This window comes from Dinoponera quadriceps, unplaced genomic scaffold (assembly GCF_001313825.1).
Source record: "Dinoponera quadriceps isolate SergipeBrazil2010 unplaced genomic scaffold, ASM131382v1 scaffold1609, whole genome shotgun sequence".
NCBI classification, from domain to species: domain Eukaryota; kingdom Metazoa; phylum Arthropoda; class Insecta; order Hymenoptera; family Formicidae; genus Dinoponera; species Dinoponera quadriceps.
In genome coordinates this window covers 36,498-51,764 of record NW_014555756.1, presented here as the reverse complement: position 1 = coordinate 51,764, position 15,267 = coordinate 36,498, and the positions used below count along the sequence as shown (strand labels likewise).

General features: G+C 45.4%; 3 protein-coding genes across 4 annotated transcripts; 2 read left to right on the top strand and 1 right to left on the bottom strand.

Moving 5' to 3' along the window:
- LOC106745363 (signal recognition particle subunit SRP68) lies at positions 1 to 2,783 on the top strand. Its single transcript, XM_014620909.1, has 3 exons — positions 1 to 201; positions 490 to 827; positions 1,276 to 2,783. The coding sequence occupies exons 1-3, from the start codon at positions 111 to 113 to the stop codon at positions 2,572 to 2,574; spliced, it is 1,728 nt and encodes a 575-aa protein (XP_014476395.1). The 5' UTR covers positions 1 to 110; the 3' UTR covers positions 2,575 to 2,783.
- A 66-nt stretch (positions 2,784 to 2,849) lies between these two features.
- On the bottom strand, positions 2,850 to 5,564 carry LOC106745366 (cytosolic Fe-S cluster assembly factor NUBP2 homolog). Of its 2 annotated transcripts, none has more exons than XM_014620914.1 (6): positions 5,453 to 5,564; positions 4,631 to 4,998; positions 4,146 to 4,234; positions 3,833 to 4,054; positions 3,568 to 3,721; positions 2,850 to 3,248 (listed from the first exon to the last, which is right to left on the bottom strand). In XM_014620914.1, the coding sequence occupies exons 2-6, from the start codon at positions 4,739 to 4,741 to the stop codon at positions 3,042 to 3,044; spliced, it is 783 nt and encodes a 260-aa protein (XP_014476400.1). In that variant the 5' UTR covers positions 4,742 to 4,998; positions 5,453 to 5,564; the 3' UTR covers positions 2,850 to 3,041. The 2 variants fall into 2 exon arrangements, with proteins under 2 accessions (XP_014476400.1, XP_014476399.1); XM_014620913.1 differs by having other exon boundaries at positions 4,631 to 4,985.
- Positions 5,565 to 6,138: 574 nt separating this feature from the next.
- Positions 6,139 to 11,287, top strand: LOC106745364 (glutamic acid-rich protein-like). Its single transcript, XM_014620910.1, has 5 exons — positions 6,139 to 6,526; positions 7,437 to 7,719; positions 8,342 to 8,604; positions 8,696 to 9,008; positions 9,095 to 11,287. Exons 1-5 carry the CDS (start codon positions 6,359 to 6,361, stop codon positions 9,154 to 9,156), a joined length of 1,089 nt encoding a protein of 362 aa, XP_014476396.1. The 5' UTR covers positions 6,139 to 6,358; the 3' UTR covers positions 9,157 to 11,287.
- Positions 11,288 to 15,267: the final 3,980 nt, after the last annotated feature.

The following is a 15,267-nucleotide window of genomic DNA, read 5'->3' as shown; positions in this document are numbered from 1 at the left end:
TTAGCGGGTAACATCGTCGAGTGTACTACAGCTGGCGCTAAAGTTGCACCAGACGTCGTAGCATGTTTATATTTCCTCTTTACGAGGCTTGAGTACGTGGTCGGAACACGATGGTGGTCGAGGAGAAGATGGATTTCTCGAGAGAGAACGCGCTGCAGAACGACGTGACAGCGAAGGAGCCGAAAACGTATTCTTTAGAAAGTATCCTTTTGTAGTACGCAAACGTCCTGACGGAATTGACCAAGTGCCATATGTTGTTCCCTAACCTCTCGTTGTTGCACCACTCAACGGTTTGTGCTGATGTAGCTAAAATGAATGATCACCGTCTGTAGGAAATAAACGTTGGTGAATGTGTCAAACTAACAAATGCAACCGATTGACGCACAGCATTGTTCTAACATATATAGGATAGTGTCGGAATTATTGTTGTAATTTCAACCCCCCCCCCTTATTTTTTGATACCGTCGGCGACACTTAACACGTACATAGTTTTGAAAATAATAAAGGAAGCCCAGCAGCAACATGGCCTGCGGCACGGTGATTACCAACGATATCGTGGTTACTGTTCAAGAAGACTCAGGAGACTGCGGAAGGTACTGAAAGTGCCACAGGGTGACAGACGTCACTTCAAGAGGAAAGACATCACCCCTGTCATGGTCAGTGAGGACAAATTCTTGCAAGTGCCCTTGATAATGGCCGAACGTGCCTGGAGTTACGCGATGCAACTGCGCCAGGAATCTAATACGGAACCGAGGAAAAAGTTTCATCTGATATCGAGACTAAAGAAAGCAGCTGCGTATTCCTTGCAGTTACAGGATTTGATAGAGGTGTGTTATTTGTTGTTGACAGGATGGAAGGACGAAGTAGTCGAGCTTCTAACAGCTGTTCAATGAAGAAAAGCTTCTGTGTGAAATATTAAGATTCCCCAAACCGTAGATGAATATATTTAAAAATTACGAATCTCTGTTTTACAGTTTCAAAGCTTCAGAAAACTGTTTTCCGTCCAATTTTTCTGTGAATTCTTCTGATCTCTCATCTTCTTTACGAGAAAAAGTAAACGCGGCAGATTTATAATCAAACACATGAATGTTCTTAAATAAATGTTCGCACCTTTGGGAAAGAAATCGAAGAAATCCGTGGAAAAATTGGCGGAGAATCGTTTTTTCTCCAAATTTGGAAAAACAAAAAAAAAACTATAGCACACTTAATTTCCGCGTTTGCTACCGCCATGATCTATTTGGCTAGTCAAGATCACCGAAGTATAACTCTGTCCAGAAAGTGAACTGCGACGCGCGCACCAAACTGGAAGCCCAGGCGTACGTGGCTTGGATGAACGGTTCGCTGCAGTTCGAGCTGCAGCTGTGGAAACAGGCCATGGAGAACCTGAAGAAGGCTCAGGTGGTGTACGGCAACCTGGCGTCCGCGTTGCCGGAGGCGGAGCAGGTCATGTACAAGGCGCGGGTGGAGGAATTGGCGCCCAGTCTGAGGTACTGCGCGTACAACATCGGCGACACCAGCGCTATAGACGATCTCATGCAGATGCGCGGCCAGCTGAGCGGCGAGCTGATGGCCAGCCTGGACTCCCTGATCGCGCAGACGCGCGAGAAGCAGGCCAGCACGGAGGAGGTAACGTGGCGCGGCAAGTCGTGCGGGACCGTTCCGCCGAGGGCGGCCGGCTTGATCATCGCGGACTCCAGGCTGAATCAAGCGCTGGAGAAAGCCGCGACCAATCAGGCGAAGATCGACCTGCTGGAAGCGCATCTGATCGACTGCAAGGACGCGCTGTTGGCGGTGCGCGATCACTTCAAGAACGAGCTGAAGAGCCGTTGCGAGAGCAACGACAAGTGGTCGGCGCCGCAGCATCTGATCAATTATCTGCAGTACATCCGGCTGTCGCGCACGCTGGAGCGCAACCTGGCGCTGGTCAGCGCGGCGGAGGAGTCCGAGAAGGCGAAGCCGCAGGATATCGTGCGGCTGTACGAGGCCGCTCTGCATAACCTCGTGGAGATCTCCCAGCTGCAGGAGGACGCGGACTTCTTGGAGGAGCAGACCGCGAAGACGAAGGGCTACCGGGCCTTCCGCTGCTACTACATAGCCCAGTCGCTCGCCAATCTTCACCGTTGGCGCGAAGCTATGGCGCTCTATCAGAGATCGCTGCAGCATGTGAGAGACGCGCTCAAGTACAGCCAGATCCTGCCGGACGCCTTGAGGGCGGCCCTGTGCAAGCTGGAGGCCTCCGTGGAGGCCGCCCAGTACGCCGCCCACGCTCACAGCGTTCTCGAGGATCACGAGGAGGAGGGTGGCACGAGCAAGCACGCCAAGAGCAAGAAGCCCATGTACGAGCGCTTGCACGAGTACAGGGAGGACCCGGCGCTTCTCACCAAGCAGCCGAACGTCTACAAACTGCCGCCGCCGATGCGCAGCATCCCCTGCAAGCCCCTGTTCTTCGACCTGGCCTTCAACATGGTCGAGTTCCCCGATCTGTCGCACAAAATGGGCGATCAGGCCAAGAGGGGCCAGGCCGGCTTCGTCAGCGGCTTCGTCAAGGGTCTCTGGGGTTGGGGGAACAAATAAATATCGTTTCGCGCGCGATTCAAGGGTCGACAGGTTCTTGGACGCACGTAGACAGTACAACGCGGTGTATCGTTTTATATGCCGTGTTCCTCTCTTTTTACGACAAGCCGGGCGCCGGAGCACTGTACCTCCGGTGTATACGTATAAATGGGATTTGCACTGTAACAATATTGCCGGGGATGAAAATAAAACGGAATACTTGCTGTACAGATCGTCCGTCCTGGTCTACCCTCCTCTCCTGTATTCCGTGTGTACGCATCCTCTCACGCAGCTGCTTCACACGTAAATATATCGTTTATTCTTTCTTCTTCTTTACAATTGTACGCTGTAGTATAAAAGCAGGTGTTCCCTAGTATATACAGTTATCGGTAAATACGCTCGAAAACTAGCGGTGACACCACACACGAGAGACGAATAATAATACACCGTGCACACTCAACTGCGAAACAGCAGCAAACGCCGTGTTCTTAAGCTTCCTTGCTCTTGGTGAGCTCTTCGACCAACTTCCTGAACACCTGCGCGACTTGACTATCGGGTAACGTTACCAGCACGCTTTGTCCTTTATCCGCCAGCTTGTCGATCTGCGGATCTATAGGCACTTTCGCCAGAAACGGGACCTTCACCATGTCCGAGAGGGCTATGCCGCCGCCCGAGGAGAATATGTTGGTACACTCCTGCGAGTGAGGAATTTACGAGGCTGTATTGTGCGAGAACTTGCAGCTAATACGATGCACAGGGTGTCCCAAAGAAATGTACACACACTTCAACGATACTTGACGTTTTGCGATTCCACTCGCTTCGCGGTACCTGGACCGGAACGATCATCGGTTTGAGAACCGGCGTAGATAAAAAAATTCATTTCTGTCGATTCTTTTGAATTTTGCAAATGAACTGTATGTCAATGAACGTTGACTTTACAACTATTCAAAATATGTATACATTTTCTCAGGGTGCCCTTTATTAATCCGTAACTAATGAAAGAGGGATGCTCACTGTACACGACGGACAGACGAAGCCACTCATGTTTTCGATGATACCGATTATGTTGATCCCGGTTTTCCTGCAGAACGTCACTTCTCGCAGCACGTCGTCCACCGCAACCGCTTGCGGAGTGGTCACTATAATCGCACCGTCGCACTTTGTGTTTCTGAAAAGGTTTCAAGGCAACATGTTTAATCACAACACAGCTGTTAACACTGTTGCCTGTTCTTTAAACGATCAGATATGGAAGATGAACCAAGCGTTTAACTTAACATACTTTAGGTTCTCCATGACTGTAATGTGCTCGTCGGAGGTCCCAGGTGGTGTGTCGATGATCAAGTAATCGATATCCCGCCATACCACATCCATCAGAAACTGTTTGATCATACCAGTCTTCTTAGGCCCACGCCAGACTATACTGTCATTCTGACTCTTCAAGAGGAAACCAATCGACATGACAGCCAGTTTCTCCTCCGCATCAGCGAATACCGGTACCCATCTGTGTCCAATTAATCCCAGAATTTCCAAGTGATTTGGTAACAAACCATCGCTTATTAACAATAAGTCATCATAACGACGACAGGACATACCCTTCAGAAGACTGGTGAACATCCTTTTCTTCCAAGTTCAGCAAGTAAGGAACACTAGGCCCACAAAGATCAACATCCAGGATCCCTACCTACAATAATTTACACAATTCGTGTTTCCAATTTTACTCTCGAGAATACAGTAAATTATGTAACATTCTGAAGAATGTAATTAAGAATATATGTGTCGTGTAATATTAACCAAGAGCCATTGAAATTTAGAAAAGAGAAATATATCTTTTATGAAACCTGAAATATACATTGAAGGAAACGAATTTAAATCATCACAAAGTTAAAGTATCGCACATTGGTATGCACAATTCCAGTATCTATATAATGTCCACCTACATACATCTTCGAGTGCATCGATAGATTAACAGCTGGAGAAAAGTTTTCATTAAAGTTTGCTGATAAGTTATCTGGGAGCACAAGAGTGATAGTGAGTGATTCTCGGAGCTAATCGCGTAACAACATCAAAACATACTCACTCGAAAGCCGGATTCCTTCAATGCGAGGGCCAGCTGAGTGCTGATCGTCGATTTGCCGACACCGCCTTTCCCCGAAAGGACCAACAATACGTGTTTCACGTCCTCCAACATCGTGCAAATCAATGACAAATCAATTGGGAGATCGCAACCAACAATTAGACACGCGACGCACGACACGGGATCGTTGAACAATGTTGCGACAGCTGAAGCTCGCCCGGACGAACAATAGTATATGCGAGGTCACGTATACTTTTCACATAACCGACCAATAATCAATCGCACTTGACCATGCGTAGTTACATAAAGCTCAAATGGCAAACGGCATTCTCAGAGCGTGGTACTTTGCGTTTTGGGACTGTAAACATAACCTCCAAAAAACATGACGTTTTACACGTAACGAAATCAACGGCGGCATCTATCATTAAACTTCGTAATTACATCGTGTATTACTGTCTTCCCTTCGATAAATAGTAAAAGTTGAAGTGTTTTCTAATGAAAAGTTTGTTTCACAAAAGATACATGGGGGAATTCGCGGTAGAGCTTTTTTTTTTTAACATCTTTGAGAGAATTTCGATTTGGTATCTCGATTAATATTTTCCCCCTGAGATTCCACGAGATTTAATTACAAGATCTTCGAAAGACTCGGTTGCACGTACATCCGATCTAAGATTATTTTGCTTAACATTTACACAGAGTTCTCAAAATCTTATCCTTCAACTTTCCGTCGGAGGAAAGAAGATGAACCTCGTAATTGATTCCACATTCGAAATAGATTACTGAACGTTCCAACACGCGTATTGTACGTATTTAAAAAGCAGGTACGTTTTACGAATCCGAAGCGTCGCGAAGCTCGTCGCAGCGTTCGCAGTGATCGAACCTGGAGGATCGGCCTCGTTGCAGTGTAACTTCTCGAACGACAGGTTGCCGCGCTAGACGCGGTTCGCTCGCAGTCTCGCGGTTTCGCTTACAAGTGCGAGACTCGCAAGATCGCGCCGGGAACGCCTCTATTGATCTAATTCTAAATTAAATGGGCCTAAGTAACTATCGATATTTCATTACCATCACATCTTTCGCATTATCGATGGAGAAGTTTACAATAACAATGAGTTATTCATAAATATTTGTTTTTTTTTTTCATTTAACTGAGAAGCTATATGAAAATACAAAGTTTCTACACTAAATGAAAATGACAGAAAAAAAATGGAAAATACGAAGGGCTGAATGTCAAAACGTGAAACTATTAAACTTATTTATATATATATATATTTTTTTTTTAATTCTAGCTAACCTAATCTTTTCGTTATTCGCGAAAATTTCCAGATGAATTTGACAAATTAAATGCACGAAAAAGTCTCAGTGAACAACCGAAGTGAGAAATCGGACGGGACATCGCGTCACCGGCGTGAAGTTGCCCGCCGGCGCAGCAACGGTCTGAAGGCGGCCGCGGTACGCGTCAGAGCCGCGTCAGCGCCGGCGGGCGCCCGCTTGGCAGCGGTTGGTTGACCGCGCGCTCCCCAGAGCGCGCGCAGTGCTGCGCGGAGTGTCGCTGGTCGATCTGTTCGCGCGGCGCGTCGCGTCAGCCACCTGGTTCACCGTCGCCGAGCGCTGTCGCCGCCGTCGTTGCTCTGTCGTCATTGTCCGCGTGTTGTCCACCGTCGACGGCACGACCCCCGGCCGTTAAACGCATCCTCCGCAAGCCTGCGCGCGCCCACCACGTCGCCCACCGCCATGGACGTTCTGCAGAGCGTCTCCCAAGAAGCGATCTTCGTTAGCATCGTGATCGCCTACGTCATTCTCGTGTTTGTCTTCGGCTTCAAGAACGCCGAGCAACCACCGTTCGCGAAGCTCTCCGCGGGCTCCGTCGTGAACCGGAAGCTCCCTAAGAAGCGCGTCAAGGTTAGTGAAGTGTCAGCAGGGAGAAAGGTTGAACACACGCGTCTCTCTCTCGCTCTTTCACCCGCGCGTACTTTATCTCTCTCTCTCTCACTCTTTCCGCGCCCTTTTCCCTGTTCCGACACGTCGCGATCGCCCGCCATATGGTGGCTCATTTGTGCGCGCTCGTCTATGCACACGCACACACGTTCGCTAATCAGCTGGTCCAAGTCTGCTTCGAGAGGGTGTCTGCTTTCCTTCCCTTCGCGATGGCCATGACGTAATGCTGCGACACGGTATTTGTTTTCCCTGTCAGCGTGGCTCTCGCGGCATACTCTCGTGTTCTCGTGATTGCGGCCCGCCTGGACTTGGCGGATTCAACGACGAATGATCTTCTTCGGCACCTTCTACACTCGTTTCTTGCTTCTTCTTTTCTTCTTCTGTGAACTCCTGATACCTTTCGCCGCTGTTACAGCCTCACAGAGTGTAGTGAAACTATTATTTTTCACTATAAGCTAATAAGACTTGGAATTAGGCCATATTTCATCTCCAATGTGCAATGAGAAGATGTAACCTGAGGGATTACACCAGATCAGTGGTGTTAAGAATTCCTTCAGGGATTTCTTATAAAAAAATTAAAACAACGAAATAGTTTACGAAAATGATTAATATATATAAAAAAATGTTGAAGTATATTGAGATATTTATCCGATTATTTTTCCGAGAAATACAAATTATTTACTGTATGGGATCGTATGGTGAGAGTGAAAGAAAGGTCTCAGGAAGATCCTCTAATTTAACTTTATATAAACAATAGGAATACAATGTGTAATTTATAGATTTCACTCAACATTTCTTGCTCGAAAAAATGTGTTGTTACTTTACTGTTGGATGATATAATTACAAATCAAATGACTCGTATGTTTCATCACAGAAAGCCGCTAATGGACAGGTCGCGACTGAGAAAACAAGTCCGGCTAAGAAAACTTCTGTCGCGAAGGCAGAAGCTCCGAAGAAAACCACCGTTGCAAAAGGAGACGACATTGACGGGAAGTTAGTGGAGCGTAAGCAAGAGGATAACAAGGCTGCGACAACTAAAAAGGAGAAGGAGCCGAACTCGGTTGGCAAGGCTGGCAAGGAGAACAAGACGGAGCAGGTGAAGAACAAGAAGAATCTGAAGAACTTGTTCCAAGAGAGACCAGCGGACTTCGACGATGGTTGGTTGTTTTACACGTGTACCGTTTGGCGGGTTTGGATTGCGCACATAGTCATTAATCTCTTGGGTTGTGATTCGCATCGAAATGTATTGCTGATTGGACAGCAATTCATCGAAAATTGGACTCACAATTCAAACCCGAATCGGAAACTTTAATAATTATATCTCTTTGATATCTTGCCTCTCGTTAATCGGTTTTGCGACAGTTTGTCGATTAGAAGCCTCGTTAAATAACCACGAAGCAAATTCTGTCTCATATTCACTTTTGTTTTAGTTTTGCATTCTCCTCTTTTTTTCCTTTTCTTATTTTCTTGCCGTGTCATAGTAGGAAAATTTTCTGGGTGCCACACTTAATCGCTCGCGTGTTCACCGATAATTAACAAGAGAAAGGAAGGGGAATGAAGGCTAGGTTGCATCACTTTTCATTTTAATTGGTAATGTTATTATTTGTTGTCTATTTCTCTTTTCCGCCGGTTACACTACAACTCATTGAATACCATATGTATCGAGGTTTTACCGTATTAGCATAAATAAATCAGATTTGTCTTCTGCGATTCTTTGTATTGTATACGTTTCCTTGTACTGTTATCTATTGGTGCTAATATTATTATTATTATCAACAGGAGACTGGGAACAAGCCTACTCGCGCAAAGACAAGAAGAATAAGAAGAAGGAGGAGGAGACTCCATCGAAGAAGAGCAAGAAGACCCCTAAGAAGGCTGATTTGATAAATGAAGCTAAGCAGAAAGAACAAGAGAAGCTTGAAATCAAGGATCTCAAGGAGAATGAGAACATGGAACTCAAGGAGAAGGACGTGATCCTTACATCTATCTCCGACGAGGAGATAGGCAAAGAGGAGGAACTGCAGAAGGAAGAGCAAGACAAGGTACACTTATATTTAATAGAATTCCAGTGTTTAGGAATTTCTTAGTTTACGATTGTAATGTAAATAAAATATCGAACGTTATACGTGGTAGATCGAGCAGGCCGAGAAAGCCGAAAAGACCGAGAAGACCGAGAAAGTCGAGAAAGAAGAGAAGAAAACCGCAAAGTCAAAGAAGAACAAGAAAGTATCCGATGATGAGAATACCTCCGCCTCGGTGCCGAGCACACCGAAATCGGACAATAAGTCTGCCGTGGAGGAGGAGGAGGAGGAGGAAGAAGAGGAGGAGGAGGAGGAGGAGCCGCCGCCGAAAAAACTCGTTAACAATGCGGAAAAAGTGACGGAAAACAATGCGGAGGAAAATAAGGCGGCGCAAGAGAAAACCGCCGTGTTCGACGAGTTAGGAGGTAATTCCGTGTTTAACATATTCAAAATCAGAAGTAGCCGTTTTTCCCCGAGGTTGCTCAATGGCGCGCTTGTCTGTGTCTTCCAGACGTCTGGACAGAAGCGAAGCCGCAGAAGAAGAGCAAAAAGAAGGCTCGCAAGGATAATTGAGGATGATCGCCTGTAACACCAACGGACGTTGTTCCTTGCGAAGAGCAACAGAGTGAGAATCCTACTCGGTCCAAAGGACGTTTGTCGCTTTCGACAAGTCAGGTGTGTTTCAAGTGACTTACTCTAATCGACCACCTGATTGAATCGTTCCTTCCTGCCCCCCCCCCCCCNCCCCCTTCCTTGTACATAACGCCAATTGGACTAGGTTGTTGTTCGATCAATCTATTTCTTAGTTATCCTCGTGGCTTCGTTCGTAACGCGAGAGAAGTGAGTAGGCACGTAGGATCGGACACTCTTTTATATGATTTTATCATTCTCCCTTAGTACGTCAGTCAGCTGCCTTGCATTTAACGAGAGAGAGAGAGAGAGAGAAAGAGAGAGAGAGAGAGAGAGAGAGAGAGAGTGGCGTGAGTCACATCGTGGTTCTCGATAACGGATTATTCTTGTAAACGTATACACACATATATATATATATATATATAAATTACGTTTCTTAGGCACCTTTTTACACACACATGTCCATAATAGCGTTATTATTATTATGTCACTTGTATAATTATAGTTCAGGGTGGATCTGTATTTAGGAGGAAATCTTTCGTAACAGTTAGGAATGGTACTTATATGCCATTTACGTTCTTCTTATCTCCTTTATTTTTCTTTGTTTATTTTTGTTGAGTAATCTTGTAAGGAATATATACTTTGTACAGTCGTAAGATACAGATTCTCTTTACGTTAAGTAATAAGTATAACACGTGGAGCGATTTCGTGCGCATTTGTCATCGTTGTTACTTAAACAATCAGTTTTAGTCGGCTCACATCGGTACTTCACGTCGCATTCGTGTGCGTATCGAACGATTGACGGCCAAAACTCCGAAAGTACATCGTGTCTCAGAGAGAGAGAGAGAGAGAGGGAGAGAGAGAGAGTGATATTTATAACGTAGGACAATCCCCCGAGAATGGTGAACGCTATATTGCTGATGTACATAGTCGCTTCCTGATGTGAAATGTCATATTTTTCTACGTGTAATTAGTAGACCACAGCGACGAATTATTTTCTGCTTTGAACGCGCGCTCGATAACGATCAACGCCTCGAGTACATCAGTAATATAAGTTTCTCGCGCGGAGCGGATAAACATCGCGCGAACCGACGACCAGGCCTCGTTAAGACACGCGACATCGACGAGGTGGTGCAAGTCACCGCGACAAATGTGATAACGACGTTTGAATGAACCAAGGTAGGTCCCGATCTGTGATGCCGATGCACACTCGGGATATGTGTATATTTTTGCGCCCGTGGCGATTGCGATCAGGAAAACGATCACGACGGTTCTCGTGTTCATCATTAATTAGGACTATCGATTCGAACGTCCTCGATTTGTACGTTCTCAAGACAGCTTTTGGCGTTCGCCCACGATCGAGAGAGGTAAGGGCAACGTTTCTACAAAATGCCGCGCGAAAGAGAGATGCGACATGACCACGGGCGCAGCAATATGGACGTTGTAATTTAAGAGACGAGAATTATAAGAGATGTATCCTCCGATAAATCACGATTATCCTACGAACAACGATTCGTTAGGTTTAACGTTGACGCCGTTGTACCGTGACTGTCTGTGAGGAGAAGAAATTTAGTGACAGTTAGAGGGATTCGTTCGATGAGAATTGAACGGGTGAAGATATCCTGATATTTTCGCAACGATATGCGTAGGAAAAACATCACTGATTTCTTGTTAAGTTTTCCACGACGAGATATGTATTTTCGTTCTATCATATTGTTGATGGTGACACAACTGACGATTTTACGCTCGCGAGCGTGACTGAGTGCTGGACACGTTGGCTATCGCATACAACAATCGTTCGAATCGCCAATATATATACATCCACACATATATACACACCTTCGACCACGTTCTCACGGTCACAGGCTATGGTCAAGTCAAGGAAAATATTATTGTGATAATGATTAAACCTACAACAATTACAGTGAAAACAATAGATCTCGTAATTTCAGTTTCCGTTTCGCGTACGACTACAGAGGCGAAAAAGAGAGAAACGAGAGAGGACGATTGAAGTTATATTTTTATATATAACTTGTTGTGTACGACTGAATTTTACGACACACACACACACATACACGATTACGCCGGACATTATTTTACAGACTGCTCTCTTAGACACTTTGCTAACCGAGCCGATCAAATCTGCGGAAAAGGAAATAAAAACTATACGCCTGCGAGAGTCTTTACGATACGTTGTCATAAGCAATTCAGCCGGTGCATTTCTCATGCCGTCTAGACAGATGGCGTATCGATTTTTTAAGCATGCGTTACAAGTGAGGATCTACGAGAGGGGATCTTGTGTATCACAGACACGTATATTTTACGTGACAAAACGCTGCGAAAAAGTGTCGCATATACGGGGATATTGGAGATAATCGAAATTATACGTTTCCGTCAGAATGTCGTAGTTTATATTTTGTCACGGAAAGACAGATGGGGAGAAACACAAAGAGAGAAATTAAAGTTAAAAACATAGAAGAGAGAGAAAAAAAAACAAGAATTATATTCATGAGAGCGATTAGACGCGAGTGAACAGATTATACTGTCGTTGTAGAATATACGTTTTGACAACGCTCAATCTAAATACTTTACGCACTAAAAGCTATATATTATATATTTGTTAACGTGTATAAATATTACTGTATCGATAATTTTAAATAAGGAAACGAAGAAGAATTTTAAGCAAGGAAGAGAAAATATGAGAAAGAGAGAGAGAGAGAGAGAACAGGAAAGAGAGCAAGCGAATGAGTGGGAAAGAGTGAGATCACCTGAGATGTATGACAATATTGTGATAAGCGTACTGTATACCTGAGCATTACTTGAATGTTGCAAACGAACGCTAAATCACTCTTTAGCTTCTATGTGCGGAGGGTAATCTTGGAAAAGTACCTATCCTGTTCGAATAGCTATTCATATTTTGTATATTGAACCTTAAGTGTATTTACACGCAACATACACATACACAACAAATACACACATGTATATACATATATACATACACTCAACAAGATCACCGTGTACAAGACGAAGCTCTGGCGTTACACACACTGTCGCGGTGATCCGCATTGCGCGTCTTGTGAAATTGCGAGAAAGAAGGAGAGGGAAAAAGAGAAAGAAGTTTACATATAAATCATACCGAGAGCGAGCTTGAATTACACAAGCCCGCAAAATTGAATCGCTTCTGTCGACCGTATGTGTGTATCGTTCGCGTGCCAAAAAAAGCATCGTCTCTTCGGAACCACGTGCGAGGCTGAATTTCGTACAATAACTCGCGTATACCGCGAAAAGCGAGACAGGGAAGTAATAATATAAAGCGTGAGAAAGAGAGATATATATAACGACGCTATTTATGGCCATCCCGCATGTTCAGGTCTTTCAATGATCGATAGTCGCAAGACTGCGTGGAAAATTTCCTCCCGTCGGCGCGCAACGCTTCATTCTTCTACGCGGCAATTGATGGCTGGTATTATTCGTAATCACCGGGGAACGTCAATTCACTGGTAGTTAACGCTTATCGAGCGATTACCTGAATAGCTAACCGAATAGCTAGTTTAATTTGCGCGATAGAGAGCCGCGATTTTTGCCGTCTGTCGTACTTGTTCTCCTCGAACCTGCGCAACGTTATTCCCCGAGCGCTCGCTTGTGCGCGTCGAGAGACGGAATACGTAAAGGCGGTTTCGCGTAGGTCAAGATATTGCGAGCAGTATCGAATTGTGAGATCAAAGCAAAATCTCCAAACTTCGTGTATTTTTTTTTTGCGCATTTATTTCATTGGGGTCCGATTTCCGATATCCGATTGGGGGACTGATGACTCACGTGGCATGTTGAAAGTCGCCCGGTAATAGAAGAGTTCTCGGACGTTCGATCAAACAGGATGCGATCGCGTGAATTTTTCCCGGGATATCCATCGGCGACACACAGTGTCGCAAACGACTCGATACCGCTCGCAATGCTGACGGGACTATCCGATCGATTGGTCTTCGTCGGGCCAGTTAGCGGAGTACTTAACGCGGGGAAGAGAAAGAGGAGATCGGAAGCTAAAAAGGAACGTAATCCGGGGGGGAGGGGGCACGAGAGTAGCCGGCGTATTTTTCTAAAAAGAGTGCCGTTCTCTAAGCCGCGTCCACGTCGCGGATGCACGTGGCGGAGCGACGAGCGTGGCCACGCGTGTCCGGCGAACACGTGGTGCCTTCGTGATCCCGTCTCGTGGACGCTCGTCGTCGCTCGTCTCTCCGCCGAGGTCCTCTTCGAGAGAGGAGAGCACGACGATCGCGCCTAGGAAAGGAGAGCGGCGAGATTTTCCCCGGGCGGGGAAATCGACCGGGAAGCGAGGGACGTAAAGAAGGCGAACTGACTATGATCGAGCAAGTATTATTGCCACGTTGTACATATGTATGTTTTAACGCGCGCGAGCGGTGTGTTCCCCTTTATCAAATTTGTATGTGCAATTGCGTTTCACGGTTCACACACCGGTGAGAAGAGGAGGCCTCCGCAGCGACGGAGGTCGTCCAGTGAGTCGATCGCATTTCGCAGAGATATTTCCAAGGAATCGATCAGCGTCCGAGCGAAGTTACATAGATATACATAAATACGTATGCACGCGTCGTACACACGAGCGGGCTCATTCTGAAAGTGCAAGGCGAGTCGTTCAAACTTCGCGAAATCTTCCCCGACCGCGAATTTGATCGATACGTTTCCTCCGCTTTCAAAATGCACGACATCGGCATTAATCGCCGACATACACCGCGATGACCCGTGGCGCGCCCACGCGCAGTCTCCGTTTAGAACCGATTAACGACGCACACGGTGCCGGTTCTCACCGGTTGGCGTTTCGTTGACTTCTCCTTCGATCTGCACGTCGAAATAACGAGACGAGCGCGACTCACGACGGCCTACTTCGACGCCGCGACTCGATGCGGCTCTTGGCTTCACGACCGCACGTCGCGCATGAGGACTCTGATCGTATTCGAAATATCGAAATATCGACTGTAACGTAGAGATAAGATAAAAAAGAGAGGGAGAGAGAGAGAGAGAAAGAGGAAGATAAATTGCGACACGCGTGACAGTGTCGAGATAGAATATATATTATGACATATAGAGTTACACACGCGTAATTTATTTTATTCACCGACGGCTTGTCGCGACCACGACATAGCGTGTGACAAATTAATTAATTAAAAAAAAATTCACTATATATATATATATAATACATATATTATATACATATATGATGTATACCTACGTAGTGTAAAATGCGTGTATATCTCGATTAACTTAAATCTTATCGTTAGTTTATGCGAGCGTTAACGCGCGAACCGAGAGAAGGAGAGAGAGAAAGAGAGAGAGAGAGAGAGAGAGAGACAAAGGAGTAAGAGGAGGAGGAGGAGATATGCAATTGACGAGAAATATTCTGTTTTCGCAAATCGCGCGAACGATATTACTATTAACACACGGTTTTTCACGGGAAATTAGCGGCCGCGCGATATATATTATTCGAGATATATTCTATATTTGTGAAGAATGTAAGAGAGAGAAAGAGAGAGTTATATATATACATACATGCATATATATATACGTAAATATATATTTTCGCACTCTTATCTCGCACAGAGACGGTGACAGAACATTTCTCGCAACCGCGAAAATGCTTTTCGGTTGTGATATTTATGGAGGAAGATATGAGAAATAAATGTGCGAACACACACACACACACACACGCGGTGGAAACGAGTCTTAAGAGGCGGAAAAAGACAAGGGGAGAGAAAGAGAAATAAAGGAGAGAAAAGAGAGAGAGAGAGAGAGAGAGAGAGAGAGAGAGACAAACTGAATAAAAGTTATATTTTTCCAGCATTTAATTGGGAGCATTCACTGCGCCTGTCCGATATTCCATCGCGTCGATTTGTACATACATTTGTATATTTATCCGGCGTGTTCTGTTGTTTGGGAGCGATGTATTATATTTTTTTTTGCGCAAAACGCTTCACAGATAAGAGAGTATTAACGCTTGTCGTGTCGAGGGACCACAGAATATATATATATATATATATATATATA